Here is a 17,108-nt window from a genome sequence, read left to right on the forward strand (position 1 = left end):
TTCCTGCCCATGCTCAGCCCGCTTCCCCGGGGTTTTCCCCTCCCTTCTCCACTCTGATGCTGCGGGGAGGAGGGAGAACCCCCCGGCTGCTGGCTGGCTGTCAAGCAGGCAGGCACACACGGTGTGGCAGAAACGCTCAGCCCTGCCGGTATTTAAAAGGCAGCTTCGGCGGGTGGAAGGCGGAAGGGGGTTTTGTCCCTTTAAGAGATGCGATACTTTCACCGAGCCGGCGATGTACTAAAACAGACTCCCGGCACCGTGTATTGCCAGGCTGGGCTTTAGCCTGCGTACGTCTGCTTTCGCTCCGGCGCTGAGTGCCCTGGAGAGCGACCGCAGGTCTGTCATTCAGCAGCCACCGCTCTTCTTGCAGAAGTGTCCGGGAAACTGCAAATTATCTCAAGATCACTTCAAAGGTCTCATCAAGCAGAAGGCGACGCTCGGGAGAATGATTTAAAGGGGAAAATGACAGGGCTTTGCCGTCCCACCAACCTTGGCTACTTTTATGACAGCCTGTGAGAGACGGGAGCGGAGAAGAGCGGGCTTGGATGCTTCCCTGACAGTTGGACGGCGGAGTCCGGCGAGCGAGACCGAGGGCGGGAGACGCCGAGCAGCCCATGCAAGGCGCCTTTGGCTGCCTTCGTCCTCAGCAGAAGACAGCCCGAGAAAGAAGACCGTTCTTTTCCTTGCCGGGGGGTGAAGTGGATTTCTATTGACACCCCCCGCAACATTGTGGTCCATCCAGATGGATTTGCAAAAGTGTTAAATCTTTCCAATGTATGCTTCCAGAGCGCTCTGCTTTGGCTTGGAGTACTCAGGTAAGCCAGCCTTTCGGAGGACTTCAGAGGCAACCTAGGGAGAGCTCTCTCCGCCGGTAGCTTGCGAGGATTTGGCGGGGGAGATGGAACGACGGCTCGGCCAGGTCTGGGAGGAGCGGCGAGGAGAAGCTTTCCCCACGGAAGGCGAAGAACTGTGGGGATTTCCAGAAAAAAAAGTTCATTAAAACGATGACCCTCTCAAGATGGATGTTAGGAGGCTAAAATTGGAAGGGTGGCGGATGAAGGGGAGGGGATTTAAAACAGTCTCTTCAGTGCAGTTAAGAGATGATAGTAAGGTGAGTGAGGGGTCCAGAAGCTCGTTATGCTTCCCCTCCACCCTCTTTCCCTTCCTCTTGTGTCTACTTAGCTGATGAGAAAAAAAAAAGTTCAGATTGAATTAGAGCCCTTGAAGTCTCAGCTAAGGCTCATCCTCTTATTCTTTAATGTGTGTTGCCAACAGGAGGTCATAAATGAACCCCTCCCTTGCAAAACAGGGAGGGGGAGATGACTTTTGAAATCGTTCTGGTTCGGATATGAGGACTGGTTGGGTGATGCTTTGTTCTGGGGGCCGAGGAAGCAAAGGGAGGTGTGATGGGGGTTTCATTTGGAGCGAAGTGAAAGTCAGACAGACAGACAGAGAAACATGCCATAGCTAAAAAGTAAACTGCTGTTTACGTGGGCAAGTGTATTAGATACGCAGAGAAGGGAATTAAATGGTAGCTGCTGGAGAAAAATATGTTTTGTTATTTTGCGGTATTATGTCTCTCCTTTAAGTCAAAAAGTTGGACTTGATCTGTCATCCTTTGGACTGAGAGTCATTTACAGGTATAATTGTAAATGATGCTTAGAATAGTACTCATAATAATGTAGTTGCATCTCTACCTGACATTTACACATGGCAGTCAATCAGAGGATGCTTCTTTTCTTAAAAAACAAACAAACAGAGGGTGATTCTTTCCGCCCCTTTTTGGTTTAGCCTTAGCCTAACTGCCACAAAATTAACCTGAAAGTAGAAGGAGGTGTCTCTGAGTCTGGAAGTCTTTTCTCCCTTCATCTTCACAAAGATGCTCCGCTGATTGGGTTATTAGAGAGAAAATGCCATCTTGTCATTGGCTGAGTAAGGAGTGTGCCTGTGCTTGGATTAATTTGGCAACGTGAAATGCAACAGAAGGAGTTGCTGAAACACTGGACAGTGCATGGAATAGCTAACGCTTGGCAGGCGTAGAAAGCTTTGCGCAGAGGCTATGAACTTTATAGATGTATTCACTTACGCACACACACTTTTATGTAGAGGCCATTAGGACAATAATGGATGCAATAGAAATGAAACCAAGGGTTCACCTACCAGGCCTGACAAAGGAGGTGCTTCCATTTTTGTGATGAGCATGGCTTCCCAACGTTCATCCAGGCTATTGCTCTTTTCTGTTAGTTTCCAAAGGCACACAGATTAGTTTTGGGGTATTATTTGGGTGAGCTTAGATAAAATGAAAAGTTGGGAGGGGTGGTTGCTTTGCTTTGCTTTACTTTGTTAAATTGGGGGAAAGACGCATGTGTTTCTGAGAAGCAGTTTGCTTGGCAGCAAGATGATAATTAAAATTTAATGGCTTGAGAGTTGAGTATGATGCAGTTAAGTATGATCCTGAAAGGTATCAGACTTCCGAGATTGGGCAGGGAGATTATACACAATAACTTCCAGCTGTAAAGCCATATTTTATGAAGCTCTGAGATTGTTCTTTGATGTATGTAAATGGTAGAGTTAATGCTGTAAGGAGCAATCCTCAATAGCAAAAAGAATGTTGTGGGAGTGATACTCCCCTGTCCTGTTCAACAGAATATGATAAGGTGAAAATAACCTCAGATGCACCCCTTGTGCTTCTTGTTGTTGCTGTGTGGAATAACTCTTGAAAATGAGGGTTATCCTTTCAGTCAGTTGCTGGCCAACCATGCATATTCACAGCAGAAACCAAAGAAAATGTTGGTATCACTTATAGAGGATTACTGGGTTTATGCTACTGGAAACCCAATAGTATAAACTACTGAAAAGTATGAATGGCAGGGGTAAAAATCATTTAGGAAGTCCCTCAAGACCTGGTTATGTCATCCGGCCTGGGGGTCTTTGGGAACCAGAAACATTCTTAGATGGCTCCACTGTGATTGATATTCTTGCTGTTTCCATGGGGTTTATATATTTTTTAAAAAATGATAATATTTTTGTTTTAATAATTACTTTTTATTTTCTTATAATGATTGTTTTTTTAATCTATTTGCTGTTTTATCTCATTGTTGTATGCCACCCAGAGTCACTTTGTGTGAGATGGGTGCCTATATAAATATGAATAACAAATAGATAGATAGATAGATAGATAGATAGATAGATAGATAGATAAACAGCAGGGCATGAATGTCTAATCTGCTTTCAGATATGCCCTGTGAAAGACAAGCATATTAGTGCTACTTTTGTATTTCAAGCCAACTTCATCAGCTGCAGCTTGGCTTCTACTAGCCTTGAGCTTCTTTTACTAATAAATTTCATTTATGCTCCTGAATTATTCAAAGTTGATAAAGAAGCAGGTCTCAAGGTCTCTTGAATATGCTCTTTGACATATGAAAACCACAGCCTGGATGAAAGATGGAAAGAACAAATAGACCTGAAAGGAACTAGAAGGTGACCCTGCTTGGTGTGAATGCTAACTCTTGCCTTGCGTTTCCTTTAGAGAATGGCCATGGTCTCTGCAATGTCCTGGATCCTGTATTTGTGGATAAGTGCCTGTGCTGTACTGCTCTGTCAAGGATCCCTTCAGCAAACATTCCAGCAGCAGCATCTGCCCAGACCAGGTAAGATTAATTGAACAGTGGATATTGCTAGAGATGCTAGAATAGGCCTGTGAGTATGGATGATCTTAAAATACATCTGATAATGTAGTCAACTCAGTGTTTGCTTTCCTGGAAGGGAAATATGGCACTTATTTAGGTTGTGTATTTGTGTCTCTCTCTCTGTGTGTGACATTTTTTTTTCTTACTTTACACTGGAAAATCACCATGGGTAACCCACACAGTTTACAATTCAGCCTTTGCTTAATGCACTGTGGTGTTTGTGGGAGTGATAAGAAAATAAGCCTTATTAAAAATCACAGGTTACAGAGCTTAGGTTATATAGCTTTTATTGGCTGGGCATTGGTCAACTGAGGCATTGGTCCTCTGCATTAAAAACAAACAAAGAAACTGATATCCACACAGGGACCAGTGCTTAAATTATGGGACTGGGAAATGTAGGAAAAAACAAGGGGAAAAGCAGTATGTTTGTCAATGATATACTGTGACACCCTGGAGGGCCTGTCAGAAAAATCTCAGAGAAAATATAAGCATATATTATGCATGATTACACTATGCAGTCCTATGCATATTCTTAGCCACATTTACTCAGAAGTAAGTACCATATAATCATTTGGGCTTAACTCTGCTAGGTGAGTCTACAGTTGCAGCCTAAGTCATCTGTTGGAGACCCTTTACTGTAATTCCCATGCTGTAAAAATATTTGTTCTCCCAGAATGATGGCACAGGGTGTGAACAGCAGTGAGGTATTGCCTGCATTTGTCACAGATGGTGATTTATGGTCATTCAATGAGAAGGTATGCAGTATTTCTAAAGATGCTCGGTGGCTGAAGGAAGGAAAAGGATATTTGTGTTGGAAATAGAAATTGATTAAGGTAAGATTGAGTCTAAGGCATTTCATTACAACACTATTCCTCAACTGGGGATCAGCTACACAATATTTCAAGGCTGACTATTCATTTGGAACTTGCTTCATGGCTTATGGTTCAGGAAATGATCAATTATAAACAATGTGCTGGAAACATTTTCTCTCCTGGAAACCTGGCTTTGGAAAGAGAGGTTTAGGGAAAAGAAATGAGGGTGGTGGGGCTTGTTTGTTTTGGCTTTGTTGTTCCAAGCTGAAATGATATGTTAACATTTCAAATGTTCTCTAAAAAGATCAAATTTAAAAGTATGAGACTGGATGGATGAAAGCACGGGTCCATACAATGTGGGCTGAGAATTTACAGTTCTAATCAATGTAGGATACAACTTCAGACCTCACTGAATCTCCAGCCCAGAATGGAATAGTCTGAGAAACTCTTAGAAAGAGTTTGTAACAATAGTCCATTAGGATAATGGAAAATGATTCACTGAAGACTTTTTCTAGATAAATTCTTGAATGACAGGTTGCATAAAAGCACCCCTATTCTCTGTTGCTGCATTAGTAGTATATCCATAGTTTTAACAGAAGAGAAAATCCCAGTGGCTTGCATTTTATGTCTCCAATTCTAAGCCTTAACCACTGATTGATCATGTACACCTTACTGCTTCTAATGATTAAAATGACAATAATTGGAAAGAACTAGTTTAGATGTTTTCCTCTGGAGGAACATCAAAAGGAGTATACCAAACACTTAAAGGCACAGAAAAGTGACAGGAGTGCTATCTGTGATTCTGGCACTGGTTATGATACAATGAATTAGCCAGTTCCTAAATTTTAAAAAAAAATAGTCAAAAGGAAAATGGAATCTCATTTTTGCACAATCAGTTGAAACAAGTGACATGATGAGAGAAAAAAAAAATGAGGGATAGATATTCCGGTGGCTCGGAGCGTTTGCCTAAGCTTGAAAAATTGCCTCCTTTATGAAAGTAGAAGAGGACAGTGTAGGGTGCATACAAAGTGTTGAAGAAATGGGAAATATGACATGTCTTTCACAGGGCCTGTGATACAGATAGAGTGAAGGTTTTACAACTGTCTCATCACCTGCTTAGGAACAGCAGAGCTCTTCCTCTTGTGACTTGGAAGCAGTCAGCCTGCACCCTACAGGAGTAAGATTGATGGTGTTCTGATCCAAGGCAACCAATTTCACTCTCTCAAGAAATAATCCACTACTTTGACAGATGAGTAGAATTTGACAGAAATGCTCAATATGGTTTCACGTTGCTGCATGTCTGCAGAGGGCAAGGCTCAGAGGGCCCTTTAGAAAGATACAGCTGCAGGTTTTTGAGAGGATTCTGTTGGCATAATCTGAAAATGGTACACATAAACACATATATATTTGTGATCTGACTGGACAAGGCAAGTGGGAGATATGCACCAAAAAGAATGAAAATATGCTAATGAGCAGAGATTTTTTAACATATTCAGCTTCGTCTCCAAGCATTTGCTATTTTTCAGACTGATATTATTAGGAATGCATCATTTACTCTGAGTTAGCCACTTTGAGTTAGCTACTGTTTAAGGAAGATTAAAACACTGCATCAAGAAAAAAATGAATTAAAAATCAGGCATGTTGAATCGATACATAATTTTCTAATTTAAGACTGTTGTTTTATGACACTTCTCTATTTTTAATAGAGTAAAAACAGCCATAATTAATTTTCAAATCTGCCTCCTCCTCCATCATCATGATCTACAACATTTCATGCCAGTTTATAATCATTGTCAGGGTCCTTAATTTATAAGAGACAAGAGGCCTTCCAAATAATCGAATTTGGGCGTAGAACTACCATAGCACAAGGAAATGGAAGAAGACAACTTCTGTCTTCTGCATCCTTGCCTCTGTAAATTGAAGATCAGTGTGTAGCATTTCAAATATTATAAAATTTAATTAGCTTCTATTGTTCTTGAACTGAACTGTAAATGGGATTTATAAATATAGATTAACTTTTTAAAAACTGAAAGGTTAGTATAGCAAAGTTGAAGCAGTTGAATGTTCAGTTGTTTTCATTACATTTATATTTATTGGCACAAAGGCATGTGTCCCCATGTAGGGAAGGCTTGATAGTTTCTACTTCTCCTGGTCTCACAAAACAAGCTAAGATGTGGGATTTTCCTGATGAAGCACATGCTGTTTCATTTCCATGCTCCCCTGTTGTGATTTTGTATGTCCTCTTTAGCACTTGGCTTTCTGCTGGGTGCAGCCAACCTGCCTCTTGAATCCTGAGTCCATTGAATTGGAAACCAAAAAGTATTTAAAAGGAATAAAAAAACAAGAAACAAGGAGGGTCATCACAGGCACCACATTCCGTTGGTTTGCTTAGCACATGCTAGGTTCAAATATCTGTAATGCAGTTTTGACATGCAACATCTGCTGCAGAAGTAGGCATTAATCTTATTGCCTTCATTTTGTTACTGATGTGAAGATGACAACATGACAGTTAATTACAAATCTCAGCACTTAATACACTCACCCATGATTAACTGAACCAAGGTTTACCCAGTTAGCTTGATTTTCTGGGTTCACAGAACATACTGATACTCAAAGGAATCATATAGACTGGTTTCAGAAAATATACTTGGCTAAAATGTCTTTTTAGTGCCAGGTAAAAAGGGTGGGCATATTGGCCTCTTGTTTTAAGAGTAGGATGCTTCTGTCATAGTTTTCCTTGTTCTACAGAATGCCTTAGGAATGTACAAGATGGCTATTATTATAAAGTTACATCATCTGCATAACAACATATTGACCACTTAAATGCAATTGTTTGAAATGCATTTTTATTATTTGTAATGAAAGTTAGAGTCAAGTCAATTGTCCTTATTTGTCAGGCACAATTGGAATTTGCTATACTTGCTTTGATAAGCCATTGACCAAAATCTGTTTTGATGCAGATGCAAAACTGCACATGGCTCTAAGGGGGAAACAACGAGGGTCATCCAAAAGCCTTTTAATATATACAGTAGGACATGCAAAGAATGGACCTGAGAATGATGTCACCAATATATGTGTAAAGCAACAGAACAAACCAGAATCAGAACACAGGTCAAATATCCAAAGGCATTAGAACCACCAAGGAATTTAGAAATAAAAGCACAAGGAACATAAAGGAAAATATCAATCTGTTAGTTACTGAATTAATAAACAAGAGCAGCCTTCTCTGAACCAGAGCTTTCCAGTGTCCTGAAATATAGTTCCCATTATCTAACTAACAGCTAACCTAGTTATGGATAACAAGATTTATAATTCAATACATGTGGATGATAATATATTGGGGAAGGCCAAGCTAGAAGGATACTGTACATTTCTTCTTAATTTTTTGCATTAACCTCAGGTAGAATAAAAAAGCAACAGTGAAATCTTATAATTATCTTAGACTTCAAAGTTTGACTTTTACTTAAGGTTGTTAACTTTTGGTTTCAAAAATATTGAGCAGGAATAGGCAACAAATAGATGGGATTGGGGTATGTTGACTATTAGAAACTTCACTGTCCCATAGAATGTAGTGATGGAGAAGAGATGTTTTTTGCTATTGCAGAGGAAAGGCATTATGAGAATACTACTTCTATTACTTCTTTTTGTGTTCTCTGATCACAATTGCCCATTGTAGGAAAAAAATATGATACAAAGATGGACCTTTAGTCTAATCTTGTAGGGATCTTTGTACAAGATGGGTGGTGAAGAAATGCAATGATAGATAGATAGATAGATAGATAGATAGATAGATAGATAGATAGATAGATCTCTTTATGTTCTTATGTCAGGTTAGGATGTGTCTTAAGCAGAATCTTATATGTCAAATTTAATATCAGTACTGATAAAGGCCTATCAAGATGAATGCCTGCCTTATCCACTGGGAACATCTGTTCCAATCACATACCCATTTCCTTAGCAATAGGTTTATTGGCAGCAGTGAATAGATGTTGAAGGTCATCAACCATGTTAATGCCCCACAATTCTCTGTAATAACTGCAACTGTGATGTCTCAAGTCATTATGGCAGCTTAGCAGAGAGACTGATTTCCTTAGCCCAGGTTCTTCTGCCTGTGGAGAGGAAGTATAACTAAGGAGATATAATACTGGCCCCTCAAACTTGGATTTTGCCTTCATCATCAATACGCCTGCTGACATCTGGATGTATTATCCATAATTGATTACGATTATGTGCCATCAAGTCATTTTCGACTCCTAGTTAACAAATGTAGTTTTACTAGTCGGGCTGATAACATATTGGCTAATTGTCCATACTCTCTCTCTTTCTCTCTCTTTTTAATAAATTCTAGTTCCTTTGGGTCCCATTGGAGAGAAATAATTCAAGCAATCCAACATGAAAAAGGAAGGTCTCTGCTGCATGAAATATCAAAGTTTTACTACCAACCCTACTTATACTCTGAAGAGTATTATACATTTTAGAGATTTGCTATGCTTGAAAACATATGGCCTTTTTTCCCTCTTCTCTTTTTGGTACTCAGCATGATTAGCCTTGAATGCTAGCCTGCATAAATTGTGGTTCTCTAAGTAGTGTGAAGCCCACAGCCAGGAGCATGGCAATCTCTTGTTCTCATTTGCTCATCTTGGGCAGGCAGCATTAAGTCTACATCTATTAGGGTACAGGTGGTTTGCATCTGCCCTAAAATGATGAATGCCTAAGCTGCCCAGCCTGTTCTTTCTGGTGCCTTGTCGTTAGCAATATTAGCTGAATTTTCTTGCACTCTCCCACACTGACATATCAGGCTTGGCTTTCTTCAAGTGCAAATTTGGAAGCCTTGGAGATTCAACCAGAGCTTTTCAGCACTTGGAGCTGTTTGTATGTTTGCTGTCATTACTACAAGAAGGCATTGCTTTGATTCTTCAGGCCTCAGGAAAATTACGAACTGACAAATTCATCCCTCAAAGATGAGATCTGCATTCTCTGTTCTGGTTGTTTCAGATGCTTGCCTTTAATTATTTTCTTGTATAGACTAATCCTGAGTTTAAAAGGTATCTTTTCCACTTAAGAATTAATGAGTTGGTCCCCTTATTTTCATATTATTTTTGTCTTTTCCCTGCCTGTTGCTGTAGTGATCAGATTTTAAAAAAATGTGTTTCCATTTCTAGTCAGTCATAAAACAGATTTGCTAAGAGCAAGGTTTTGCCTTCTCCTGGGATTTTACATTTTCCACTAGCTTCAGATGTTATAAACAGAAGTGTTCTGTAGTGCTAAACTTATTTAAGAATTTAAATAGCATGGGGAACCCCTTCCTGTTGGTTTTGGGCAGATGATTGCAGGTTGGAATACAGCATACATTGGTGCTACATTTTTTTAAAAAAAAAATCTTGTCCTGCTGAAGAACTTTGGATATGAATAGAGGTAAATTAAGTTACTAAGCAATAGAACAACTCTTTGCAGTCCATAAACAAAGGAGGTGGGGGTGCACGATTTGAAATATTCCTTCTAAAATAAAAGGAAGAATGAAGTATGTCCATTCATTCTCTACAAAAGAACATTTTATGTCTACAAAACAACAGTCATGTGCTACTGACCTCCTTTCGTATTCTTCTATTGTTGCAGTATTTCCACCTCACTTCTTTCTTGCCCATGTAGCTTCTACGGGGGGCGGGGAGGGGGGTTGGAAATTTGCAGAGGCTTCTGTCTACCAGAAATAGTTCAGCAGTAATTGTAAACTCTATTTTGTTATACTTTCTGTAGAACCATGTAATAAAGAAGAAGGTCTATCCGGATATGTAATTGAGCCCCTACACCAGGAATTGTCATAGTTTTCCCAAAAGATTAAATATGTAATTTTAATTATATGTGTACATAGAAGTCCTATGAACTTCAGTACACCATATTCCTAATAATTGTTAATTAAGATAATACTCTTATATTAAGTGAACCTAATCAACCTAGATTAGATTCAATGATCCCAAACTTATAAACCATGGTTTATTAGGATAAAGTTGGTGCTAATACACTTCTCTCTTTCCTCCCATTCTTCCCTTTAAGTTTAACAGAGAACTGGGAAACTGGAATTATTAAAGCTTTTTGAAAATCTGAATTAAACTTGGACCAGGATCATTATGTCTGAACCAGAAAACTGTTTCCTTGATACTGATACAAGACAAACAGGTCACATTATTATCTATCTCTTCTACTGAGATAACAGTTGTAAATTTATAGAAACATCAACAGTTTAAACATGGGATACCTTTTAGAACTTGTAAAGGATTGGCACTTCAATTATTTATAAGTGTGTCAGATTCCCATGATTGTAGCAGTCAATAGAGCTTGTTATTTCTTTAGTATCCTTCCTGAGAGTATGATGCACACAGGAGATCCCTCAAGGAGGGTGACCTACTATTGCAAAAATCTAAAGCAGAGTCTCATGCAGTGAATAGATTCCCTTATTCCTTCTGGACCTGTATTAGTCATATTTTGCAGTGAAGTGGCTTCTGAATTTGCAAGTTGAGTGCATAAGAAATGGCACATAATTATGCATAAGGAGGGCCAGGTTTTCAGGTCTTCACACTCAACACAAAATATCAGGGTCAGCCAAAGATATAGTATCTAGAGCAAAACCATCAGGATGTTTTTGTTCATGCTGCAATATAGGAGTGCCCCACATTTAATTACCCTTGTAAAGAGTTTAAGTGTCTTCTGGTGCTAAAGTAAATCACCAGCATGAATGGTAGAGATTTAGACAGCTTGCCCTGTTTAGGGCATCATTCCTCCAGTCAAAAGCTGTCCCAAAATACGTACTGAACCACATGGAAATTTGTAATTGGCTGTAATTGTTTCTGATGTTATGATGCAGACATTGATATATTGGGCTGTTAATTCTCCCATGTATTGGGCTGTAATTCCCCCATGTAAAAATATCTCCTTTAAAGACTTCTTTCAGGTTGTATTAGAATACATTTTCAAATTTTGTTCCAGATGCAACAAAATCTTGCTCTGTAGAATCATGCTCAGCATTTCAGTCTCGTCTCATTCCTTTCCACTACCTCTCCTGTCTTCCACTCAGCATTCTGTAACTGCTAAGCAGAATTTCTTTTACATTTATGTCTCCTTAGGGTGCTTTCTTTATCTGAGATTTAACAAGGTTCCTCCGATCATGATATTCTCACCTTCTTGGGTCTCAGTCACCCTAGTTGGGTTGTACTGCCATTATAATTCACTGTAAGGATATATAGGTGGAGCCTGTACCATAATGTCATCTCAGATCTGAAATTCATGATAGGCTACTGATGCAGAAAAGAGAGGACAAGGCATTTGTGGACTGCAGGGAGGTAAAATGTTGATAAAAGCTATTGATCAACAGTAAATGGAAGTGCTGGGCTGACTGTAGTGTTCTGATACAATAGAATATCCCAGATTGCTGAAAACTTGACAGCTGTTTCTTACTATTTTGAGGAGGAAAGTGCGTGGAAACTGCAGTGTAAGGCCTAAAAGAGGCACAACACCCTGAACAATCTTCCCAAACTTTCCCCTCAAAACACTGTTCCACCCACATTTGTGTGATTTGCCCCCATCTGCTTCATCTCCCTCAGCCTTCCAAAGATTTTAAGTTGGTTACCAAATGTTCCCCACCCACCCTTGCACTTGAAGGATAAAGAAAAGGAGCAGCAAACATCGTCAGAACATTTTTCAAGACGTTATTTATTTATTTGTTTATTTCACATTTCAAGATGTTATTTATGTGTTCATTTCCAAAACGTATTAGTCATCCTATAGCTGCAGATTAATAAAATGTATTAATCCATGTTTAGAGTGATAAAGCAATGGAAAAAGCTAAAAATATATATTAAAAACCTGGTAAAGCAGTAAATTAAAGTAATGTATTGACAGCTGCAGACTACATTGTAGAACAGATGCAGAAATTTAAGATTAAAAGTCTTGGGAGAATAGAACTTGTTTTTGCCTGCTGCATCTAAAAATGCAATTTTTTTTCGCAGTTGTTTCTTCACTTTCAAAAAGAATATAATGCAATGTTAATTCTTTTTGAAGATTACATTTGGCCATACGTGCCTTCTTTTCCAGTATGTTTTTTAACTTGGTTGTTTGGCAGGTTTCTACAGCATCTGTAAGTTTCCAAATGATCTGACTGGGACATTTATATATTCACTATTCATTAGAGTCACATTCTGCCTTCCTTTTAGAAGCTCAGGACACAGTATTTCATACTCCTTTTTCCAATTTCTCCCGATTACAACAACCCTGTCAGGCAGATTCATCTCAAAGAGAATTACTGGCCCCAAATCACCCAGTGACCTTCATAGCCTGAGACTGAATGTGAACATGGTTCTCACTGATTCTGGTCTAACACTGCCATTATAATTCACTGTAAGGATATATTACACTGTGTGAGCAGGTTTTTTGCTGATATAATCCAACATTTTCTAATGCTTTTCTCTTTTTTTATTAGTTGCCATAGCAAATGCAAACTTTACAGAAAAATCAGCAGTTTGGAATGAAATTCTTGGTTTGGACAAACTAAATTTATTCTTTGAATCTCATGTACTTTCTGTTTAATTATTGTGCATTTGATATGGTTTTTGTGCATGTTCAGTTTATGTAGTTGTATTTCATTCGTTATTTCATTCTAGGAATTTAATTTCTTAGCATCATTTAAATTGCACCTCTTAAAACTGTTCCCTGATGCAAACAGAGAAATTCTGTGGGTGAGTTCAATTGTTCATCTATTTATTCTATCCAGGCTTCATCTACCTGAGTGGTCCTTTATCTCTCCTGTTTTATAAGGATGGTTCTCATCTGGTTGTAGGTCAAGTTTTCTAGAAAATGTACCCTCAAAAAATTGTTGAGTATCACTATATCTTAGCCAGGGTTCTGTTATACGCTAATATCTGCACTTTTCCAAAACTAGAAAAAACAGTATAAGGGAAAAGTTTGCATAAAATTGCATTGTATTAGGAAAAATTGCTTGCAATATATGTATATTCAGGAAAAGTACATATGTGTGTTTTAAGTAATATACATTATTCTTAATGCAGACCCTGCCATAGCGTGGGAAAAATGCTAAGAAGAAGAAGAAGAAATTTTTTAAAAGACTATGCAGATGCAGAAAGAGGATGGAACACTGGTGGGAAAATTTGAAACTGAGCTTGAACTTGCCCATTTCTCTTAGAATGTTTGCAATAATCTTTTAAAATTTACTGCAAGCTGATTTTTGTGTTCATGTCCATATGGAAGCCTTTCTAGATGTGTTTCTGTTGATTACAGATGACACCAGTAATATTTATATGTCACAATAAACACCTGGAAGCCTCTATTAGACAAAGGGCCAGAGTCCTGCCTCTTAACCAGTGTTCCACCCCCACAAAAATACCTCTCTCAAATTTGTCTTTCCATGTCCCCTGAGTCTCAGAACCATCAGGCACAATTGTTCCTGTTTCTACTTTAATGTAGTAAATAATTATCTTTCTGTACATGGAGAAAGGGACCTCAAGAGTTGAGATTTGGATAAGGGGATAGGGCCTCAACCCAAATGTTATTGGGCTAGACAGAGAGATCTCATGGGCTACATCTTGGCTACAAGTTGAAGTCTCTGCTTTTCAGCAATACATACATAGACATGCCAGCAGGTTTATCTTTCTCAAAATAAAATAAGCTTGTATAAAGGAGGTTGGGTGGTTATTGCAGCTTCTGGACTGATCTGAAGGAACTTCTGTAGATGACCTATCCCTGGGGATACTAAAAAATAAATCTCTATTGAGATTTAGCTACATCTCCTTGACTGCCAAAATTCAAAAGGCTGAATAATTTTGGGAAACATTTGATTTTCATAATAGCCACTGGTTTTGATGATCTCTGAGTTCTTGGAATCTGCTAATTCTGTAATTATTTAACTGTGTCAGTAACTCTGGAGAACAATTCTTAGGCTTAGAATTAGTTGTGATGTAATTTCTGGTTATGTTTGTGAGTACTATGCATATATACTTTTGTCTTCAAGCATCACTTAAAATGGGCAGATGCATATGAATTTCCCTTCTGAAGTTTGAACTCTTAAAGACTATGGATAACAGTCCCAAAAAGTTCTGAGTAGACTACCTCATCCATTTTGCATGAATGCAATTCATGCAAGGTAATATACAGTAGATATTTTGTATTTATTATCAATTTAAAAAAATCATCAAAATAAAAAATGCTCACCATTAGCCATATACTGTAGTAGAAGGTGCAGATTAGAAGTTCCTCTGAAAATGATGCCAGTGTTTTGGGGATCTAAAATGGGAGCCTATCCATGCTGGAAATTAGTTGAAAATAGTAGCTGAGTTCCTGCTAAGTTCTGGACTGTTGGCAGCAGACAACACTGCCATAGTAAAAGTCATCTATATGATTGCTGAGTCCAAGCTTCAAACAACTGAAAATATAATGTCTTTCAATGGATTGTGAAACTTTGGAGTTTGCTATATCAATCATGGACAGTTCTCCCTGTGTCCATAGAAGCAGCCAGTGTTTGCACCAAAGACCACGTGGAGAAAATATTTCAAAACTTCTGTAAACCATTTATGTCATAGGGTTCTTTGCCCTCTCTGTTGCCAAGAACCAGAGCAATAAATTAAACCCTCATCAAACCCAGCAGCAATATTAATATTCCATTGTTTAGTTAATGACTGCTAGCAAAGGTGTATTTCCTGTCTAAACCAGGCTTTGTGGAATAAGAGTAAAGAATGAAAAGATGCTTTTGCCATTTTGTTTATGTGTGAATGCTTTGACAGTTCTACATGACCCAATGTTCACTTTGATGCTGAGGTCACCTTAGGCATTGCATTTGGGAGATTTCAGAGAAGGGCTCTATGATGCTAACAGTCCCAAGTTGAGAATTCAGCTGTCATTTCAAAGTTCCACATTGCCCTCTCCACCAGTAGGGCCAGGTAAAATATTTATTGGGCATGCAGAAGGTGAACATGGCTGGTGACAGTGAGAAGACTGGTCAGGCTAGTGCCCAGAAGTGCTAATTGTCTTAGCTGCTGATGACAGATGATAGTACATCTTGACCTACTTCTGAGGAAAGAACTTATGGAAAAACGTGGTCCTTTCAAAATCCCAAATCCCATCCATTTAGGGTTGTGTAGGTAATAACTCTCACTTCAAATTGTGCATGTTATTAACTGGTCTTTCTGAGCTGTAGAATGTGTTGAATTATTTGGATAATCCCCAAGTTCTTCCCTCAACTCAGAAATGTATTCTAATTAAGTTCTGAACAGCCAGGTGGAGCTGCGACTTTCAGCTCATTCCTATCAATTCACACTTTCCTATTGTCTCTGCAGTCACTTCAGACAAAGGATTTTAAAATGTGCTTTCTCTCCTTCATGTGTTGGAATTCCATTCTTTTCTTGATTTCTTGGAATCACTTATTCCAAGAAATTGTCCAAACAGATATTAATCCTAAAAGATGATTCACACTTTAAAAAAAATCCTAAATATGTTCTTTTATGTCTTTATCTTCCTCTTTCTGTTTCCCTATTCTTTTCTGTCTTTTCTCCCCACACCATTTCTGTATTCTGTCAGGCAGACAAAGTAGTTATGGATCAAATGAAAACATTTCTTATGGATTAGGACATAAAAATGCCCTGATGAGATAGGGGCAAAATTATATAAGGAGCTGGGTGCACATAAAGAATAAAAATAAATTAATGCATGTTAGCATCTGTTTCTCTCTCATAGCAATTACATTTTTAATATAATAGATTCCTTTAAAAAATAATAAACACACAGACTCCCCTGTCCTTTCAATCAAGTTATAGCACAGTAAATAGAAAGTTCTATTACAATGTTTTTCTTCCTCACTGTGGTAAGGTGTCCAATGGATTCCCGAAGAGCCCAGCATTAAAAAAACAAATCAAAACTTAATACGGTGTCAGAGATATTTGTTTTCCTTGCCTGATCCAAAGAATATTATTGTATAAGATTGAGCCTTTGTATTACAACTTGCACTTGGTGCAGAGATAGATTCAACTGGGGGAGAAGTTTCTTTCTGGGGGAGAAATTCCACAAATCTTTCTCAAGATCAGCCCTCCCACCCAGCATATATAAGAGTGTAGCTATTGGAGAAAAAAATTGGATAAATTATCATATTATGATTCCTAATCTGAGATGTACCTGAAATGTGTAAATCAGGAGGCTGCAGACTGTTGGTGAGTTGTACAGTATAAGCAAAGGTAGAATATCCACACATCTCCCTTGGCTGTCTGATAACTAATAAGTGAACACATTCACCCATGAGAATTTCTCCAACATTCTCTTCTTTGAAAGAATGTCTAAACCAAATTTGCTTTCATAATTAAAACTAGTAGGAAAAATGCAGGAGAATTTCTTTACCCATCAGTATTTCTAACAGGTACCAGATGAATAACAAACTGCCGTTAGAAATATTTCCGGGGACATCAAGTAGCTTCTCCCCCCCGCTCCCCATTTTTCATCACGAGACAGACTTTAAAAGATGCATGGTTATTGTTAAAGCTATGTGACATTTAAAAAGATCTCAGGAAGCTGGGGACAGATTAATGGCATGAACTAGAAGGAAGCCATACTCAAGCAA

At 38.5% G+C, this 17,108-nt stretch overlaps 1 protein-coding gene across 1 annotated transcript in view; it reads left to right on the top strand.

Annotated features, from left to right (window-relative positions):
* Positions 1-367: 367 nt before the first annotated feature.
* Positions 368-17,108, top strand: part of TAFA1 (TAFA chemokine like family member 1) — a 392,843-nt gene continuing 376,102 nt past the window's right edge. Inside the window, exons 1-2 of the mRNA XM_063292832.1 lie at positions 368-815; positions 3,530-3,650. Of these exons, the coding sequence (XP_063148902.1) occupies positions 777-815; positions 3,530-3,650 (160 nt within the window). The 5' untranslated portion in view covers positions 368-776. The remainder of the gene's footprint in view (positions 816-3,529; positions 3,651-17,108) is intronic.

This window comes from Candoia aspera, chromosome 2, assembly GCF_035149785.1.
Source record: "Candoia aspera isolate rCanAsp1 chromosome 2, rCanAsp1.hap2, whole genome shotgun sequence".
Lineage (NCBI taxonomy): Eukaryota > Metazoa > Chordata > Lepidosauria > Squamata > Boidae > Candoia > Candoia aspera.